At 39.6% G+C, this 16,350-nt stretch overlaps 1 protein-coding gene across 6 annotated transcripts in view; it reads left to right on the top strand.

Annotated features, from left to right (window-relative positions):
- The first annotated feature begins 1,367 nt into the window (after positions 1–1,367).
- LOC117503171 (rho-associated protein kinase 2-like) overlaps positions 1,368–16,350 on the top strand; it is a 69,606-nt gene continuing 54,623 nt past the window's right edge. For 4 of the 6 annotated variants that reach the window (XR_004558505.1, XM_034162357.1, XM_034162356.1 and 1 more), the window contains exon 1: positions 1,368–1,747. Coding sequence is in view for 5 of the 6 variants with exons in the window: in XM_034162357.1 (XP_034018248.1) it covers positions 1,652–1,747 (96 nt within the window). In the remaining variant the exon portion in view is untranslated. The remainder of the gene's footprint in view (positions 1,748–16,350) is intronic. The other 2 variants (XM_034162359.1, XM_034162358.1) reach the window with 1 other exon arrangement.

The raw sequence follows: 16,350 nt of genomic DNA, 5'->3' as shown, positions 1-16,350 counted from the left end.
GGAGCATGCAATTGGCATGCTGACAGCAGGAATGTCACCCAGAGCTGTTGCTCGTGTATTGAATGTTCATTTCTCTACCATAAGCCGTCTCCAAAGGCGTTTCAGAGAATTTGGCAGTACATCCAACCAGCCTCACAACCGCAGACCACGTGTAACCACACCAGCCCAGGACCTCCACATCCAGCATGTTCACCTCCAAGATCATCTGAGACCAGCCACTCGGACAGCTGCTGAAACAATCGGTTTGCATAACCAAAGAATTTCTGCACAAACTGTCAGAAACCGTCTCAGGGAAGCTCATCTGCATGCTCGTCGTCCTCATCGGGGTCTCGACCTGACTCCAGTTCATCATCGTAACCGACTTGAGTGGGCAAATGCTCACATTCGCTGGCGTTTGGCACGTTGGAGAGGTGTTCTCTTCACAGATGAATCCCGGTTCACACTGTCCAGGGCAGATGGCAGACAGCGTGTGTGGCGTCGTGTGGGTGAGCGGTTTTCTGATGTCAATGTTGTGGATCGAGTGGCCCATGGTGGCGGTGGGTTATGGTATGGGCAGGCGTCTGTTATGGACGAAGAACACAGGTGCATTTTATTGATGGCATTTTGAATGCACAGAGATACCGTGACGAGATCCTGAGGCCCATTGTTGTGCCATACATCCAAGAACATCACCTCATGTTGCAGCAGGATAATGCACGGCCCCATGTTGCAAGGATCTGTACACAATTCTTGGAAGCTGAAAATGTCCCAGTTCTTGCATGTCCGGCATGCTCACCGGACATGTCACCCATTGAGCATGTTTGGGATGCTCTAGACCGGCGTATACGACAGCGTGTACCAGTACCTGCCAATATCCAGCAACTTTGCACAGCCATTGAAGAGGAGTGGACCAACATTCCACAGGCCACAATTGACAACCTGATCAACTCTATGCAAAGGAGATGTGTTGCACTGCATGAGGCAAATGGTGGTCACACCAGATACTGACTGGTATCCCCCCCAGTAAAACAAAACTGCACCTTTCAGAGTGGCCTTTTATTGTGGGCAGTCTAAGGCACACCTGTGAGGTGGGATGGATTATCTCAGCAAAGGAGAAGTGCTCACTATCACAGATTTAGACTGGTTTGTGAACAATATTTGAGGGAAATGGTGATATTGTGTATGTGGAAAAAGTTTTAGATCTTTGAGTTCATCTCATACAAAATGGGAGCAAAACCAAAAGTGTTGCGTTTATATTTTTGTTGAGTGTAGTTTATGCTTAGTTATACGTAGAGTTTTAATTTGATAGCTGAAACCGGAAGCGTGGCCTCGCTGTGTTGGACTTGACAGTGGCGTGTATCGTCTCCTAGGCTGTTGTTGCGGTCGAACCGAAAACATTTTGTTCACTTCCTACCTGCGCGAGGACGTCTCGTGAGGTGTACTTTTTTATTCGGCTTTTAAAAGTCCGCTCGGTTTTGTTGTGAAATATTATTTAAAATTATTCATACGGTGTTCGACTCTGTCAGTGGATCAATAATTATCCTGATAAACGCAAAAGTTTTATTTCCGAGCTGACGCCTCGTTGTGGCTTGTTTTTTTTTTTTTTTTTTTTCTCAAACTTTTTTTTTATTTAACTTTTTATTTTAATGTGAGTGTGACACGTTGAGGCGCTATGCTTGGAGCGGAGAGCAGGGTGGAAAGCCGGCTGAAAAAGCTGGAGTCCCTCATGAGGAACCCTCAGTCCGCACTCAATTTGGAAACCCTGCTGGTGAGTTTGTGCATTGCAGCCACGTGGGTGGGCGAGTCAAACTGCAGCTTGTGCAATCAGTAACTAAAAAGCAATAAATGCTTTCACCTTGTAATTTAACGGCATAAAAGATCACATCATGACAGTGATGGGATTAGACATGGGTTAACATTGGTTAACTATTAACTCGGCATCCTTTATTTATTCTTCACAACTCTAACCTTAACCCAAACAATAACATTTGAGCTTGAAATTTGTGAGTTGCCTCCTGTGCAGTTTCAGCCCCCTGATGTCCCTCTTCCTTGCAATATTCACATCACTTCCCTGCACTGCAGTACAATGTAGTGGACTACAGTACCGTATCAATCGCCAGTTAGAATATCTTAGATGTGCCAGTGGATGCTGGTTGGGTTGTGGTTGAATTTTCATATATGGGTGATTCTTAGACTACGGGCACTTATTATGTCCTTTGATCATATTGTATGAAAAACAGAAAAAAGGGGAAATTTCACACCTTTATAGTTATCTTTACAATGAAAGTGTGTTAAGAAATTTGTTCTTGTAGTCTATGATGACTTTTTCACCTTTTTTCAGCATCATTATATGCAAATATTGCCGTTTTGTGCTTGTCCCACACCCAGACTTTTGATCTTCAATGATAAAAATGAATGGTAAAGAAACGTTTTTTCTAATGTTTTAAAATATCTCTGAATAAAATATCAGTAATATAATCAAAACATAACTGGGGTATTCAATGTCATACAGCTGTTGTGATTTTTTTTAAACAAAATGTAGTTGTCCCACACTATTGCCGTAATTTCCACCACAACACTGTAATGTCCCTTTAAACAGTTTATATGAAAGGTTGTTTGGGTAGTTTCTATGGAGATAAACAGTGACATCAGAGCACATGTATATAGCGCCAAATCACAACAAACAGTTGCCCCAAGGCGCTTTATATTGTAAGGCAATGGTGTGGTGGAAATTACATTTACAAGGCCAGTAGTGCCCGTAGTTAAAGAATCTCCCATATGTTGGGCAGTATGTCTCATGGCCAATTTGCTACTTTGCTAACTTCATATAATAATAACAACAACTTCATACCTCCTCTGGAACACCATGACGCATACTGTTCTTTTGCTTACCACACTACACAGACAAAACACACTTTTACACATACCGTTTTAGATAATACAACGCGAGCAGTCACCGCATATAAATGTCAAATGCAACATCTTGCAACCAATCACATAACTTTACTGATCCACGTTGAGGTCAGTGGCCCGCCCATCTGGGTGCAGAGCTGGAGAGCAGGCGAAAGAGGCAGGCAGAGGGCTGTGTGATCATCTTGCAAGCTGAAATACCAACTTTCTGTTTAGTGAAGGCATCTTTCAATGCAACATCTAAAATTGAAGTCCGTTTTCTATCAGTTTTTGAGACTTCTGAGTTTGCTGTCCACAACTTACACATTAAGTCGGGAAAAATTGGGAAAAACCACCCTTACAACGTAGTTTGTCCTCATGATGTGCTCCACCCACTGGCGCCCACCTTCACATCAGTGTTGGCTGGCAAGTTATGCTAGGAACAAGAGGGAAAAACATGTTGCTTACCACAAAGGCTAATATGGGAGTGAATATGCGCGTACAACAGAGCAAGAAAGTAAAACCAGAATTAAAGAATGGAAAAGGTGTACGTATGGGGAAGATACTAAAACTTTTCATCTGTACTGCAGATTAGTGACATCGAACTCGAAGCCTTTGCAACATCCTTGTTCTGGACCATTGTTCCAGAGTCCGTATTGAAAGGAAGGGCATCACGTTCTGTGCTAAATTGAGCCTCATGATGACACCAACTGTTTTGACACATTTGTGTTGAAACCTTCCAGTTGACTTATACCCTCTGGTACTGAAATGTAATCAAAACACAAGTGAATGAAGTGAGATGGCAGTGTTTTGATTCATAATACTTGATTAGCAATGAAAAAATAAGAAAAAGTTACGTTGTTTATAGGGTTTCGTGTTAACCCTCTGGGGTCCGAGGGCATTTTTTGGACAGTTCACTCGCCTGGCATAAATGTTTTATTATTGCTGTTAACAGCTCTCCCTGCCTCCCACAATAAAGTTTTATGTCTCCTTTTTATGTCTCCAACCTGTGCTTTCAGAATATATATGTTTTCGTTGTGTTTTATACGTGTAATAAAGGTTTACAATCAAAAATAGGCAAGGAAAAAATAAAGCGAACACATAGCAAACTATAATAAACAACTGTTTTGACACTTTATAAAGGTAATTTGAGGTCTTGTGTGAAAGACTGTACAACAATAAGGTTCAAACAATAAACACAAATGCACATTTTTTGAACAATATATACAAAATGGTCTATGCGTTTTGTTGTCCATTTATATGGTAAACAGTGCTTTACGCAGAGAGCCAGTAACATTCGCATGCAATCTAGTGGAGCAATCCTGATAGTTACACACTCTTTGTTTGAGCACGTGAGAGGCTCCTGCTTTCACTGATCGCTGTGCGTAATGGCGCAGGGCGCACTGAGTATGTACTAATAGTATGTACTCATTGGAGCACCCAAGGGGCGATTCAAAATGGGCCAACTAGTAACACATCACTCCTAAAAACAATCTTTGGTTTATCACGTGAGGTAATTCTGCCCTACAATTGGATTTTGGAAAACAATGTGACGGTGAACCAATTCCGATTGGACACTCACATTATGCATGTCATCATACAGCTTCTATGAGGAGTACAAAGATGGCCGATGGCTGGCTTGAAAGTCCATGGAGTTAACTTTTCAGCAACAAAAAAAAAAGTACGTTTCTATCTCATATCATTCAAAACTTACCTATAATTTAGTAAAGCTTGGTGTTAACCGTCGTATATAACGGCGTCGGTCCCAGACGGTTAATTCAGCTTTGAAAAGTTCCTTATTTTCAATTTTCCCCGTTCAAAGAAGAGATTGAAAAATCAGCTTTGATTTGCTTACGTAAAGTACTATAGACCGGTTGTCCACCTGCTCAAAACTGCCACCTGCTGAACACTTCCTGGCAGTTGGCACAGAGTCTGTATGTACCCTAATACATGTGTTCATTCTCATTTACACAAAGTACTTTTTGTTACTTTATCATTTGGAATACAGAATTGACACCACACCCACTAACTAATTGATCACATTTGATTGATTTTGGCTCTTGACTTGTGTTCCCTTGTGAGCATCTCGTCATTGTGGGGTGCAAAAAAAGTGAGCAGTGAAAGAATTCATCTGACAAAGTCTTTGATTTTGCAGATAAAGGGATGTCTCGATGCGATCAGTATCTAGCCCAATCAAGGCATTGTTCGCTTGATTGGTATCGACATATTAAACATGACTTCTCAATGTGAGTTCTGTCTCATTCCACTTCATAAGTGCGGTGCAGACTGAGCTAGCAACCACCGCGTTATCCGTTCTTGCTGCTAACTCACCAGAAGCCTGGTGGTACAAGATTTAAAAGCATATTTATGCTCTGCCTCGCTTCAGATACACATTGGGAGGCACATAGAGGATGGATGCTTTTCATCAGGTGGTCAGGTAGCATTTACCACATAAATACACACATTTTTTTCTTGTCATCTTGTCTAATTCCCTCCTGCTAACAGGCGCTATACAGACCTAGACAGAAAAGGTCACCAGTCAAGTAGTTTGCTGAGTGGGTGTGGAGGTGTTTTTGTTGTTGTTGTTGTTTTAATAGGGTGGAAGTAAAAATGCTTGCTGTGAATCATAAATATCAGTTGGCCATGCTGTGGTGTACGCTGAATAGTCAGTATTTATCACTCCGCATTTCATTTCACATCCATTTTTCACGCTCCGTTTATTATTAATAAATCAATTTTTGTCACTTCCACCCTTAGGGACACTTTACTGAGATGATAAATAGCAGTTTTGTGTCGTGAGTGATTCGTCATCTTCCCTGTAAGATGGGGAAGACGATGAAACATGGTTCTGTTTTTTTTTTTTTCCATCATATCACAACTGTGTTAATCATATCTACTTTAAATGAATCAAATCAATTGATGAATTATTTATTTTATTCTTATACACTCTCCTCTTCAGGAGGTGAAATGTGGCTCTTGATTGACTTGGCCAGTCTAGAACCTTGTACTAGACTTGTAGATTTCATATTTAGATACAGGGGCTACGATTTGATTCAGGGACAATACTTTTTATTATGGAATGATTTAATTTGTTGCGTCATGACTCATGTTGCAGTCTGATGTAATTTTTTGTTTAATGTGTACGTTAATCTCGGTGATGAATCAGAATAACCCAAAAGCATTGTTTACCTTCAAATGCATATTTCAGGATGGGCAGGACGGTGGCTCAATTGTTAGCGCTATTGCCTCACAGCGAGAAGGTCTGGGGTTTGATTCCACCTGTACACACTTCCTTTCTGTGTGGAGTTTGCATGTTCTCACCCGTGTCTGAGTGGGTTTCCTCCCACCACTCTGACATACTCCCACCATCAAAACGTGCTCATAAGGGTCTTCTCCTCTCTCTGCCCTTGACCGAGGCAGCGGCTCGACATCTGGAGTCGCCGGACGCCGAACTGTGGCTGCCCACTGCTCCGAGTGGTTGGATTGTGTCTAACTGTAATTAGGATGGTTAAATGCAGAGGGCAAATTTTGTTGTATGTACGTATATGTAGAATGACAATAAAGGCTCTTCTTCTTATGACTAGAAACGGAAATAATTTGGTCTTTGAAATTTAAACATGACACAATTATCATGCTTATCTTTTTCCCTCATGTTACTATTAGTCTTTATTTTGGCTTTCTTGGCCCAGACACTGACTCAGCTTTGGTCATTTTTTTATTACATCCGTCAAGGACGTAATAAAAAAAAAAATGGTGTTTATTTATTTGTCTGACTGTTACCAGGATTATGTCAAAACTACTGCACGGATTTTGATGAAATTTTCACCATAGACAGATATTAGGCCATGGAAGCCTCCACAGAATTTTGATCCGGATTCTGATCAAGATTTCTAGATCTATATTAAACTTTCTATAGGCTATGATGGATTACATCAAAACTACTTTACTGATTCTCACCGAATTTGCACCACAGATAGATATTAGGCCATAGAAGACTCCACTGAATTTTGGAGGTGATCTGGATCTGGATTGGCGGACATCACAAATCTCTGATTGCTTTTGTTGTTGTTGTTATGACTGTTACTATAAACACCTGTTGTCAACAGGAGCTCTTTGTTTAGTGAAAAGCTTACCTACTTGTTTTTTTTTTTGTTTTGTTTTTTTGAGGGGATATTCTATTTATTGTCTGGATTTAATCATTTAACATGTAAATTCAAAATAAATGAAAGAAAAAGAAATAGTCAGCTTTAGAATCTATGGTCTATCTATCAGACTATATGATTTTTCTCCAATAATAAATTTTCATTAATATTATCACTGTTATTATCATTATAGTCAAAATCGGTCATTATTTTGTTTGAAATCATTTTATCATACTTTGGTTGACAATATATTTTTTCAGGCGGGGGTAACGTGTACACTATTTGCCGCATTGAACTGTGTGTGCAGAAATTCATATCATTGCAAACACGGACGTATCGTTTCTTCCTGTGACTGTTGGAAAGAGGAGAGCTAGAAATTGTGTGCGTGTCTGTTTTAAGTATATATATCATTGTGTTGCTCATGCTCATAGACCTGCATCTCAAAACAGTTCAAACAAATAGACGCACACAGACAAAATAACATTCATTGTTCTGCCTGACCCACTCTGTGTTTGTGCAGTGTTGCATTACTGTATATGCACATAGCTTAGTGCACTGTGCACAATGTGCCAGTTCAGTGGTTCCACACAACTGGCCCCAAAATGGTGGCATATTCTCAGTTGGCGTTATTCTCTGTATAAAGGGACTCTAGGGGGGCCATACTGATATCAGGGAGTAAAAAAAATTACGATAACAATGCCGACCATTTCGTTGTCTCCTATAATTACTCTGAGAATTTGTTTAAATTCTACATTTTTTGTTTGTTTTATTTATGTGCTTAGTGTTTATTTTTGTTGTCAATATTTGGTTTTTGAAAGCACTATATTAATAGATATTTTCTTAATTATTATGGTAATCCATGGATATAGATGTTTGTCATCCATAAAATCTTTGCCCTCTCCCAAAATGGAGTAGATTAAAAACAAAATAATAACAACACAATGCTTTATAAAAATCTATCCATTGCTTTGCAAGATACAGACAGACAGATAAGGAAACATACAGTCACGAGTCTAACCTCCGTGTCTGAGGTGAGTGTAACAATACCTTTGGGGTAATGCCGAAACTGGAGTAACATGTTTTTATAGATGTATCCATAAATTTGTAGTTTTTGCTCAATAAACTTAAGGAAATATCTTGAAGAATGTGTTGAGAAACTGCTGCACTGTCAAAATTATGTTGAAATTCTGTAACTTATCAAGTATTTCACAAGTTTTTAGTAAAGTAATACTTTAAAAAAAAACAATGACATCCTTGTGATATCTTGTGGAAAAAGTCAAACAAACTAAAGGACTCAGTTTGTGAACCTGAGGAAGTTTTCTTTTGTCTTCCTTGTAAAATGACTCTTCTGTGTTGGAGTTTCCCTTTGGGCAAACGCATCATCATCTCCATTGTTAAGTTGAGTGAGTCACAGCGCGAACAATAACCCACCGTAAAGCCAATTAACGTGGTTTTACTTTGATTTGTGGGAGAAACCCGTCAGTCAACCTGACTCTGTTTCTCTGTGCCCCATCTCCATCGGCACCTTATCAGTTTTGTCATGCCGGCCTATAGTGGGTCTAATGATGGTCACCATGCTGCTTACATCGGTTTACTAGGGTAGATCCTGGATGAAAGACCCTGTTGGTCCTGTAGGTCCAAATCTGAACCAAATATGTGATTAGGTTTTTATCTTTCCCAGACTACAGTTGCATATTTGGCGTGTGGTCTTATAAGTACCTTGTGTATCTTGGTGAAGTTGGTTTCATCACAAAAGTGGAAGTTTTAGACCAGTCCTGTAGTACATCAAGATCCTCCTGGACCATTCCGCTGTCTGGTTCATCCTTTAAAGGTCCAAAGCCTTTACCATTGTTAGCAAACATGTACAAACTTGACAATGGCTGGCTGGTCATCGATAAAGATGATGAGTAAAAGCAATCTTAATACACTGCCCTGCAGTATGCCACTTAATACCTCTATCCCGGGAGAGAATACTCTGTGCACTGTAACCCTCTGTCTCCTTCCTAACAAAAGGCTGCTGATCCAGCCAAATAAATTTCCTGCTATCCTGTATCCAGCTAGCTTCTTCAGCAGTGTTCAGTGCACCATGCTCTCAGACACCTTCATAAACTCTGTAAAGATACGAATCTTTTGTCAGCTTCGTCCCTGAACCAGAAACCATTTTTTTTTATCTAACTGGTACCAGTTAAGGAGACTAAATAACATTTATAATCCAGCCTCAGTACACTGTGATTTCTCATTAGGTATTCCATGAGTTGATGTCTAATAGCTAATTCAGTGAGTTTACAGTAGATGCTCGTCAGACTCACTGGCCTGTGTAATGCACGGAGCATCTACACAGGACACTGACATCACTTCCGGCCATTGAGGCGGAGATAACACATCACGACCGCACTTATCTATTTCCTCTTTGTCGACTGTTGGTATTTTGGAGCTCCAGATGTTTTTTGCAGTTTCTCTTTATTTGTTCATGGGTTATTGTATTGCATGTAGCTCAGTGGGATAAGGGGTTGGGCTGCCAGTATGTAGATCTGGGTTTGATTCCTGGTTATGCTAGCTGTCTGTGGCCTAGGACAAGATACTTCATCTGAATTATTCTAGTCCACCTGGCTGTAAATGGACACTGATTTTGGGGAAGTAATGTGCGTCAGACTGGAGTCCCACCAAACTACAGAATATAGAGATAAGAACTGGCACCAATGGGCCCCAGGGACTAAATAGAACTTCCTACTAAAGGATGTATTTGCATTTTACAGCCCTAGTCATGCTAAAACAATGTTAGCAATCAAGATTGTAAGTGCTAGGTGCAGATTTGACAATTGCTTGTTTGACGACAAACCATTTTTGGTGGTGGCTATAGCAAGGCATGACACAACACATGATCCCAAACTTGGCTGGAACACTTAAAATATATATATTTTAGGAATTTAATTCATGAGACTGATGGATTAAATTGAGGGGATGGATACATGAACGTTTTCAAGTCACTGCAGATGTCGGAATTCGTTTACATTAAATAAACACCCTGGTCATGTGTGATTAATCTCTCTGCAGTAGGTAGTTCTCAAAAATGGAGTGACCGTACAAGTAGGGGACTAGTGAGGAAAGCCACCGAGACACCCAGCCAGCTGCTAGTAGAACAAGTTGGTAGAAGGTATCATGTACAATACATGCACCAATCAGTGTTTGATCTTTGTACAGAAAAATGGCAATTAAAAAAAATATCACATGCACTAAGCAATGAAGGTAGTGTCATACAACACTATTATGGAGAATGTAGACGCACTGTGAAACACAAAAACTGTCATCAAATGCATAAAGTCAATCAGAGCACAGGAATGTGGTCAAACCTTGTAAACCAGACCCTTGTGGTATGAAGGAAAACACCTTTCTGAACTTAATCAGATCAGATTGCAATTGTGTCTGTAGGAAAGAGACAAGAATGTCACCGAAGGCGCGTTGGAAGCATGTTTTCATTCCGTGCAGATTAGATCAGTGTGCAGCAGCGCTGACGCACAACCCACCTGAAATGACATTATCATGTTTAGATTTGTTTGAATTATGTTTGTATAGCTGCAGGAATCACACAATTCTTGTTACACCAGCCGTGACCACCAAGGGTTATTTACCAGATGTTCATTATATTTTTAAAATCATAAAATAGATAAACGATTATTTCATGACCTCCAGTTCAATGAAAGAGTTGCTTCAAACATTGAAATCATTTCACAAATTAGCATTTGTAGGAAAGAACACAAAACATATTGTTTTGTTATTTTCAACATTTCTTCAATGCATTCGCTATTTGATTAAAGCCTGTTCTCACTTTCACTGATACACAGCTCACAGTTTGAAACCAGCCGTGTTGAACCCGGATATTCCCTCATTGTGCCATGGTTTTTGTTTCAACCATGGCTGAGTTTTCAACATGTTCAAAGTATTTTAAAAAAAATAGCATACTGCGGTAATCCCGCATTTCTGTGGAGCTTGTAGCAACATAAACGGTGTAACATCAATGGGAGGTTCTCTGGAGTTACAGTGATATTGCAGGACTTCTACGGGGTGTACTTTTATGTAGCGGTGGTCTTCGTACACATCACATAAGAAAAAAGTTGATTGATTGCGCCTTGGGGCAACTGTTTGTTGTGATTTGGCGCTATATAAGAAAAAAGTTGATTGACTGATTGATTATACAGTGCGCCAGATCATCATCACAGTATTCAGTAGATCACATTGTGAGAAGTTGTGCTCTTCACATGGTGATTTGCACGGTTATAGACCATGACCTTCCCAGAGGGGCTCGATGCTGAAGATGCATCAGTGTTGATGATGTGTCTTAAAGTGGGAGGGTCTGGAAGGTTGATGCTGCTCCTCTGTTACTTTTCAGCGGCTTTAGTTCCTGTCATTTGGGCTTCTTGTTTTCACATGCATTCTGTCTTCCTCATTGATTGTTTCATGCACTATTTATCCATCCGTGTCCCGTCTCCTCAGTGGAAGATTGTCTTGCTCTCATGCTTGCTTTCTTGCATTCGTTTCCTGTGTTTGATCCAAAGTTGTCGAGCTATACTACCTCTACATGTCTCCTGAATATAGCCTGCCATTTCCTGGTCTGTTTGTTTGAACTGTTTGCAAGTTGTGTTATGACGTTCTGTTTGTTCTACTGGATTATTAATTTGCTGTGTCCCCCATGAACACTATTGCCTGTTGGACTGTGTTTGTGTTCTGAACTCTCACCTGTGTACTTGACCACTCTCCTCGTCCATTCCTACCTGAACAACATTGTTACAAAAACTATTCCTGCTGACGGTACTGAGTGATGGATCCAGTTATAGCTGCCTTTAAGTAAATACTATTGTTGTTCTCTGCTCTGGGGTCCTCAATTCATCTCTTACAGTGGGTAGACACCTGAAGGATCCTTTCACTCAGCAAGAATGACCATCCTCCACTGTCGTTGAGGTAGTCTGGAAAGCTTGGGTGCTCTCTAAGGTCTGCAGACCTTGAAGGCCTCAGATGTTGGTGGGTGTATACACCTGGTTTTGGTTTGGGTGCCCTTACTAATAGTGTCAGTTGTCTCCCTTTTCAGCATGTCTGTTATGAAGGTCTTTAACCTGTCTGTTTGATTGGCCGTTTGAGTGAGGGAGACTTTTTAGTCACACTGTCACTTAGTGGATGACAATTTCCCCAGAGCTGAAAATCCTGAAGTCATGGGTGACTACAGAGTGACCACATGCAAAGACGGGGCTGGTTACAATGACTGTATCAGTCCTCACATCTGGCAACTGTGATGAAAGTGGCTCAATGATCCTTGACTTTGCAAAAAGTTGAAGACTATAAGTTGCAAGATTGTAGCTTCAGGATTAATTGCAGCACTACTGGATACATTTCTCCAGTTTTTATGATATCGTGTGAAGGTGTTGGAGACTCCTGAAGAACTCTGGCATCTTTAAAAGTGTTTGGTTTGACAACTCTGTCCACAAGTTTGTGTTTTTTGCACTTTTGTTAAAAATCATATCTGTTTTTCAGTAACCAGGGGCCTCATTAATAAACTGTGTACACATGAAAACCCATTCATACACTTTTTCACACATATGAACTGGAATTTATAATGAAGATGTATTAAGAATGAACTTATGCACACTTCAGACTATGCGTACATCTTTAGTCACAGCATGTTGATATTAACATGTTGATGTCTCGATGTCAGAGTTTGCATCTCTTATCATAAAGATATTATTTGTCTTGATGCATACAGAGCTGTATAAATATCTTCAATTTTCCATTCACAAACTTCAGTGTAAATAGTGTGGACTGAATGAATACGTTTGTTTTATGATTGCAATTACTGTAAATGTTTCCAGTAGCTGTGTATTGTGTGTGAGTTGGTCTCCTTTGCTAAATTTTCCTGTTGGGATTCCAGATTCCCAAATGAAGCACATTTCCTTTTTCTCATGTCTGTGAAATTTCACTTCTCCTGCTCTGTTTCATTGCTGTCTTTCTCTGTGAGCTGTGTGAGGAAAATGTACAGCTTTAGAGTGTCAGACAGACATATTGGATATGCAAATTATTATTTGCAGGAGTTTCTGCATCCGTTCATGGCTAAAGATGGCTGTGAGCTCTTCCACAACAACTTGAACTTCATGACAATCGAGAGGTATAGAGGAGAGCCATGTGTGCGCACAGCTTAGCTCTGCTGAAAACAATGTGTGTGTGCATTCTGCCTCTGTGTAGTCACACAGTTTATCCCTTTTAAACACACCAGCTCCATCTGCATTGTGTCAGCGTTCTGTTGCATAAATGACGTGTCAACAGAGATGATAAACCACCATTCTGGTCAGTGCTTGCTAACTCACCAGCTATGTAGTGGCACATTTCAGAAACGTGTCTATGTTTTTGTGTGTTTTTGATGGATGCTACATCTGGTACGCTTTTGTCTGTCATTGTGTCTCATCACTGAGCTTGCAGCCTTTAGTCTGACGAACAAAGCTGAGCAGGACTTAATGACGTAGCAGATGGACAGGACCCGGATTGTAGCAGGTCTCAGTTAATGAATCACTGTGTGGTTGCTGATTTTTGGACTGTTTTACAAACAGCGGATCTATGAAGGTGCAGACAGGGCTTTTATTAACAGGTCAGACTTCAACGCTGTCACCAGTGGGTCACAGGAAGTGAATTTGAACCAATATAACAAGCTAGCAAGCACAGTCTACGTAAATATAGTAATTATTCGGATGAATGCATTTTTAACAACTAACACATATGACTAAAACACAGCCACCAGTCTTTGATCCATATCGTTCAGTCTGGACTTCACTTTGTTTGTAGGCAATAACAATAAATGAGATTCAACCAGATAAAAAAGAAAAGTGTTTAAGTACATACAGTACTTACCTGTTGCAAAGGCACAAAAACCAAAGGAAAAAGATTAAAAAAAATAGCAACATACTAGTAATAAGCTACGCTTGTGGTACACACTCGGTGGGGTATTAGGGTGTGCAGAGAACAAAACAAAACGTGTCACTTCCACAATGTCTCAGATCTGCACCCGCCATGTTTGAGGTGTCAAAAATGTCTGTGCTCCAGTATTTCTGTTGAATGAAATTTCAGTGTTATTTAATTTATATGTTGGCTCTGTTATAGTAGGACAAGTTGGCATACCTTGATGATGTTAACTCTGCTGTTATTCCATGATTACTGAGGCAGTAGTGTTTTTTAATTTTTAATACCTGCACCCAATCCGCAAAAAAACAAAAACAAACAAAAAAAAAAAACAAACCCTGTAATCAAACAACTGAATTAGGATTATTGTGTTCATGTTGGCTTGTTTGGTAAGTGTGCGACGGGGAGTGTTTAAAATCTTCATTCATCCCACCTAGGTTACTGTGGTCTTACCCAGGATGGGAGTTGAACAGAGGTGGTGACACTTAGAACCGCCCCATTTCAGCTTCAAACTTGCTCTTCAGAAAACCTGGGCGACATCACAGAGGGTTTGTTTATCCATGCAGTCTGTAGATGTGATTATGCCCCTGGTGACCTGTATTCCTTTCTTGAAAAGGTGTGTAATATGATCTATTTAAACCTTTGGCTCCACCACCTTTGTCTACATTTGTCCCCAAATTATATGGTTTCTATTTCAAGCCAGATTATTGCAAACGAGGAGAAATCTTTGACAGTTATGGTAGTTTTTCATTTATTTGTTTGGGTTTCAGCTTTAATTTAGATATTTCATACGCAAGAATGTTTTTGACGATGCATCAGACCAGCAAGTTGGCACATGTATGTTTTACACAAATATTTAATACTTTGTTTGAATGGATGAATCTTAGAGGATTTAACACACACATACATTGAATACACATTGTGTGTAAAACATCGTGGTCTCAAACTGTTTCCATGATGGGTAATTCTAAATGTAACCACATACTCCATGTGGTTATTTCACTGAAGACAGTTCACTTTTTCACAACCTTTGTGATATTAAAACTGTTGTCAGTGAAGCCTCTGTGTTCACGTTTGACAGTTGCATTTTCCACAATTTGCTAAATGGGATGTACACTGTTTTCAGCTGTAAATAAACTCAAAACCATCTGTTTCCAGCCCTTGATATTACGTAGTGCAATTGTTTATAAGTTTGTTCTATTGTTTTATGGTTATATATGTTCTGCTCAGTGTGCAAGCTAAGACAAACTACCATTTCTGAAAAGGTGCTGCATGCTTCCAGTCTAACCCTAACCCAGTCAGCAGAAAGCTGTAAAGCTGGTATCTCAGCTGCCAAGCAATCTTGTAAATTACTTTATCTTAAATGGTTTGGGATTGGGGTTCGCTTTAGGGTAAAAGTTTCTGAAATGCATAAAAAGTTTGGAAATGTGAACAATACTTCTTCCAGATCGCACTGGAGGTGTGCTGTCGCAGAATTAAAAGTGTGAACAGGGTCAAAATTGCTTTTTTTTTTTTAATTCATTATGTAAAGTAGAGCCCAACTGATATGGATTTTTTGAGGCCGATGCCGCTAATGATATTTGGATAAAAAAAAATGCTGATAATTGATAAATCGGCTGATTTGCCGATAGCCGATAAATCAGCCGATATTATTATTTTTTTAAATGAATAAAATGTTCTTTTTTGGACCCTTAACAAAAAGGTATGAGCTAAAAGCTGAAGCTTTGTCCTCATATTGATTAACTTTATAACAGAGAAGAATTTTCAAGTTCAAAAAATGCAATCAAGATTAAACCTTTGTGAAATTAGCAAATACAACCCCTGGCAAAAATTATGGAATCACCGGCCCCGGAGGATGTTCATTCAGTTGTTTAATTTTGTGGAAAAAAAGCAGATCACAGACATGACACAAAACTAAAGTCATTTCAAATGGCAACTTTCTGGCTTTAAGAAACACTATAAGAAATCAAGAAAAAAAGATTGTGACAGTCAGTAATGGTTACTTTTTTAGACCAAGCAGAGGAAAAAAATATGGAATCACTCAATTCTGGGGAATAAATTATGGAATCACCCTGTAAATTTCCATCCCCCAAACTAAAACCTGCATCAGATCAGATCTGCTCATTGACAATGACCCTATGCCATGACATTGATCCTATGTGTCTTTTTGCAAGGAATGTTTTCACAGTTTTTGCTCTATGGCAAGATGCATTATCATCTTGAAAAATGATTTCATCATCCCCAAACATCCTTTCAATTGTCCAAAATATCAACGTAAACTTGTGCATTTATTGATGATGTAATGACTCCCCAGTGCCTTTACCTGACATGCAGCCCCATATCATCAATGACTGTGGAAATTTAGATGTTCTCTTCAGGCAATCATCTTTATAAATCTCATTCG

The sequence above is a fragment of the Thalassophryne amazonica genome, chromosome 21 (assembly GCF_902500255.1).
Source record: "Thalassophryne amazonica chromosome 21, fThaAma1.1, whole genome shotgun sequence".
In the NCBI taxonomy this organism is placed as follows: Eukaryota; Metazoa; Chordata; class Actinopteri; order Batrachoidiformes; family Batrachoididae; genus Thalassophryne; species Thalassophryne amazonica.
This window is presented reverse-complemented; position numbering and strand designations above follow the sequence as displayed.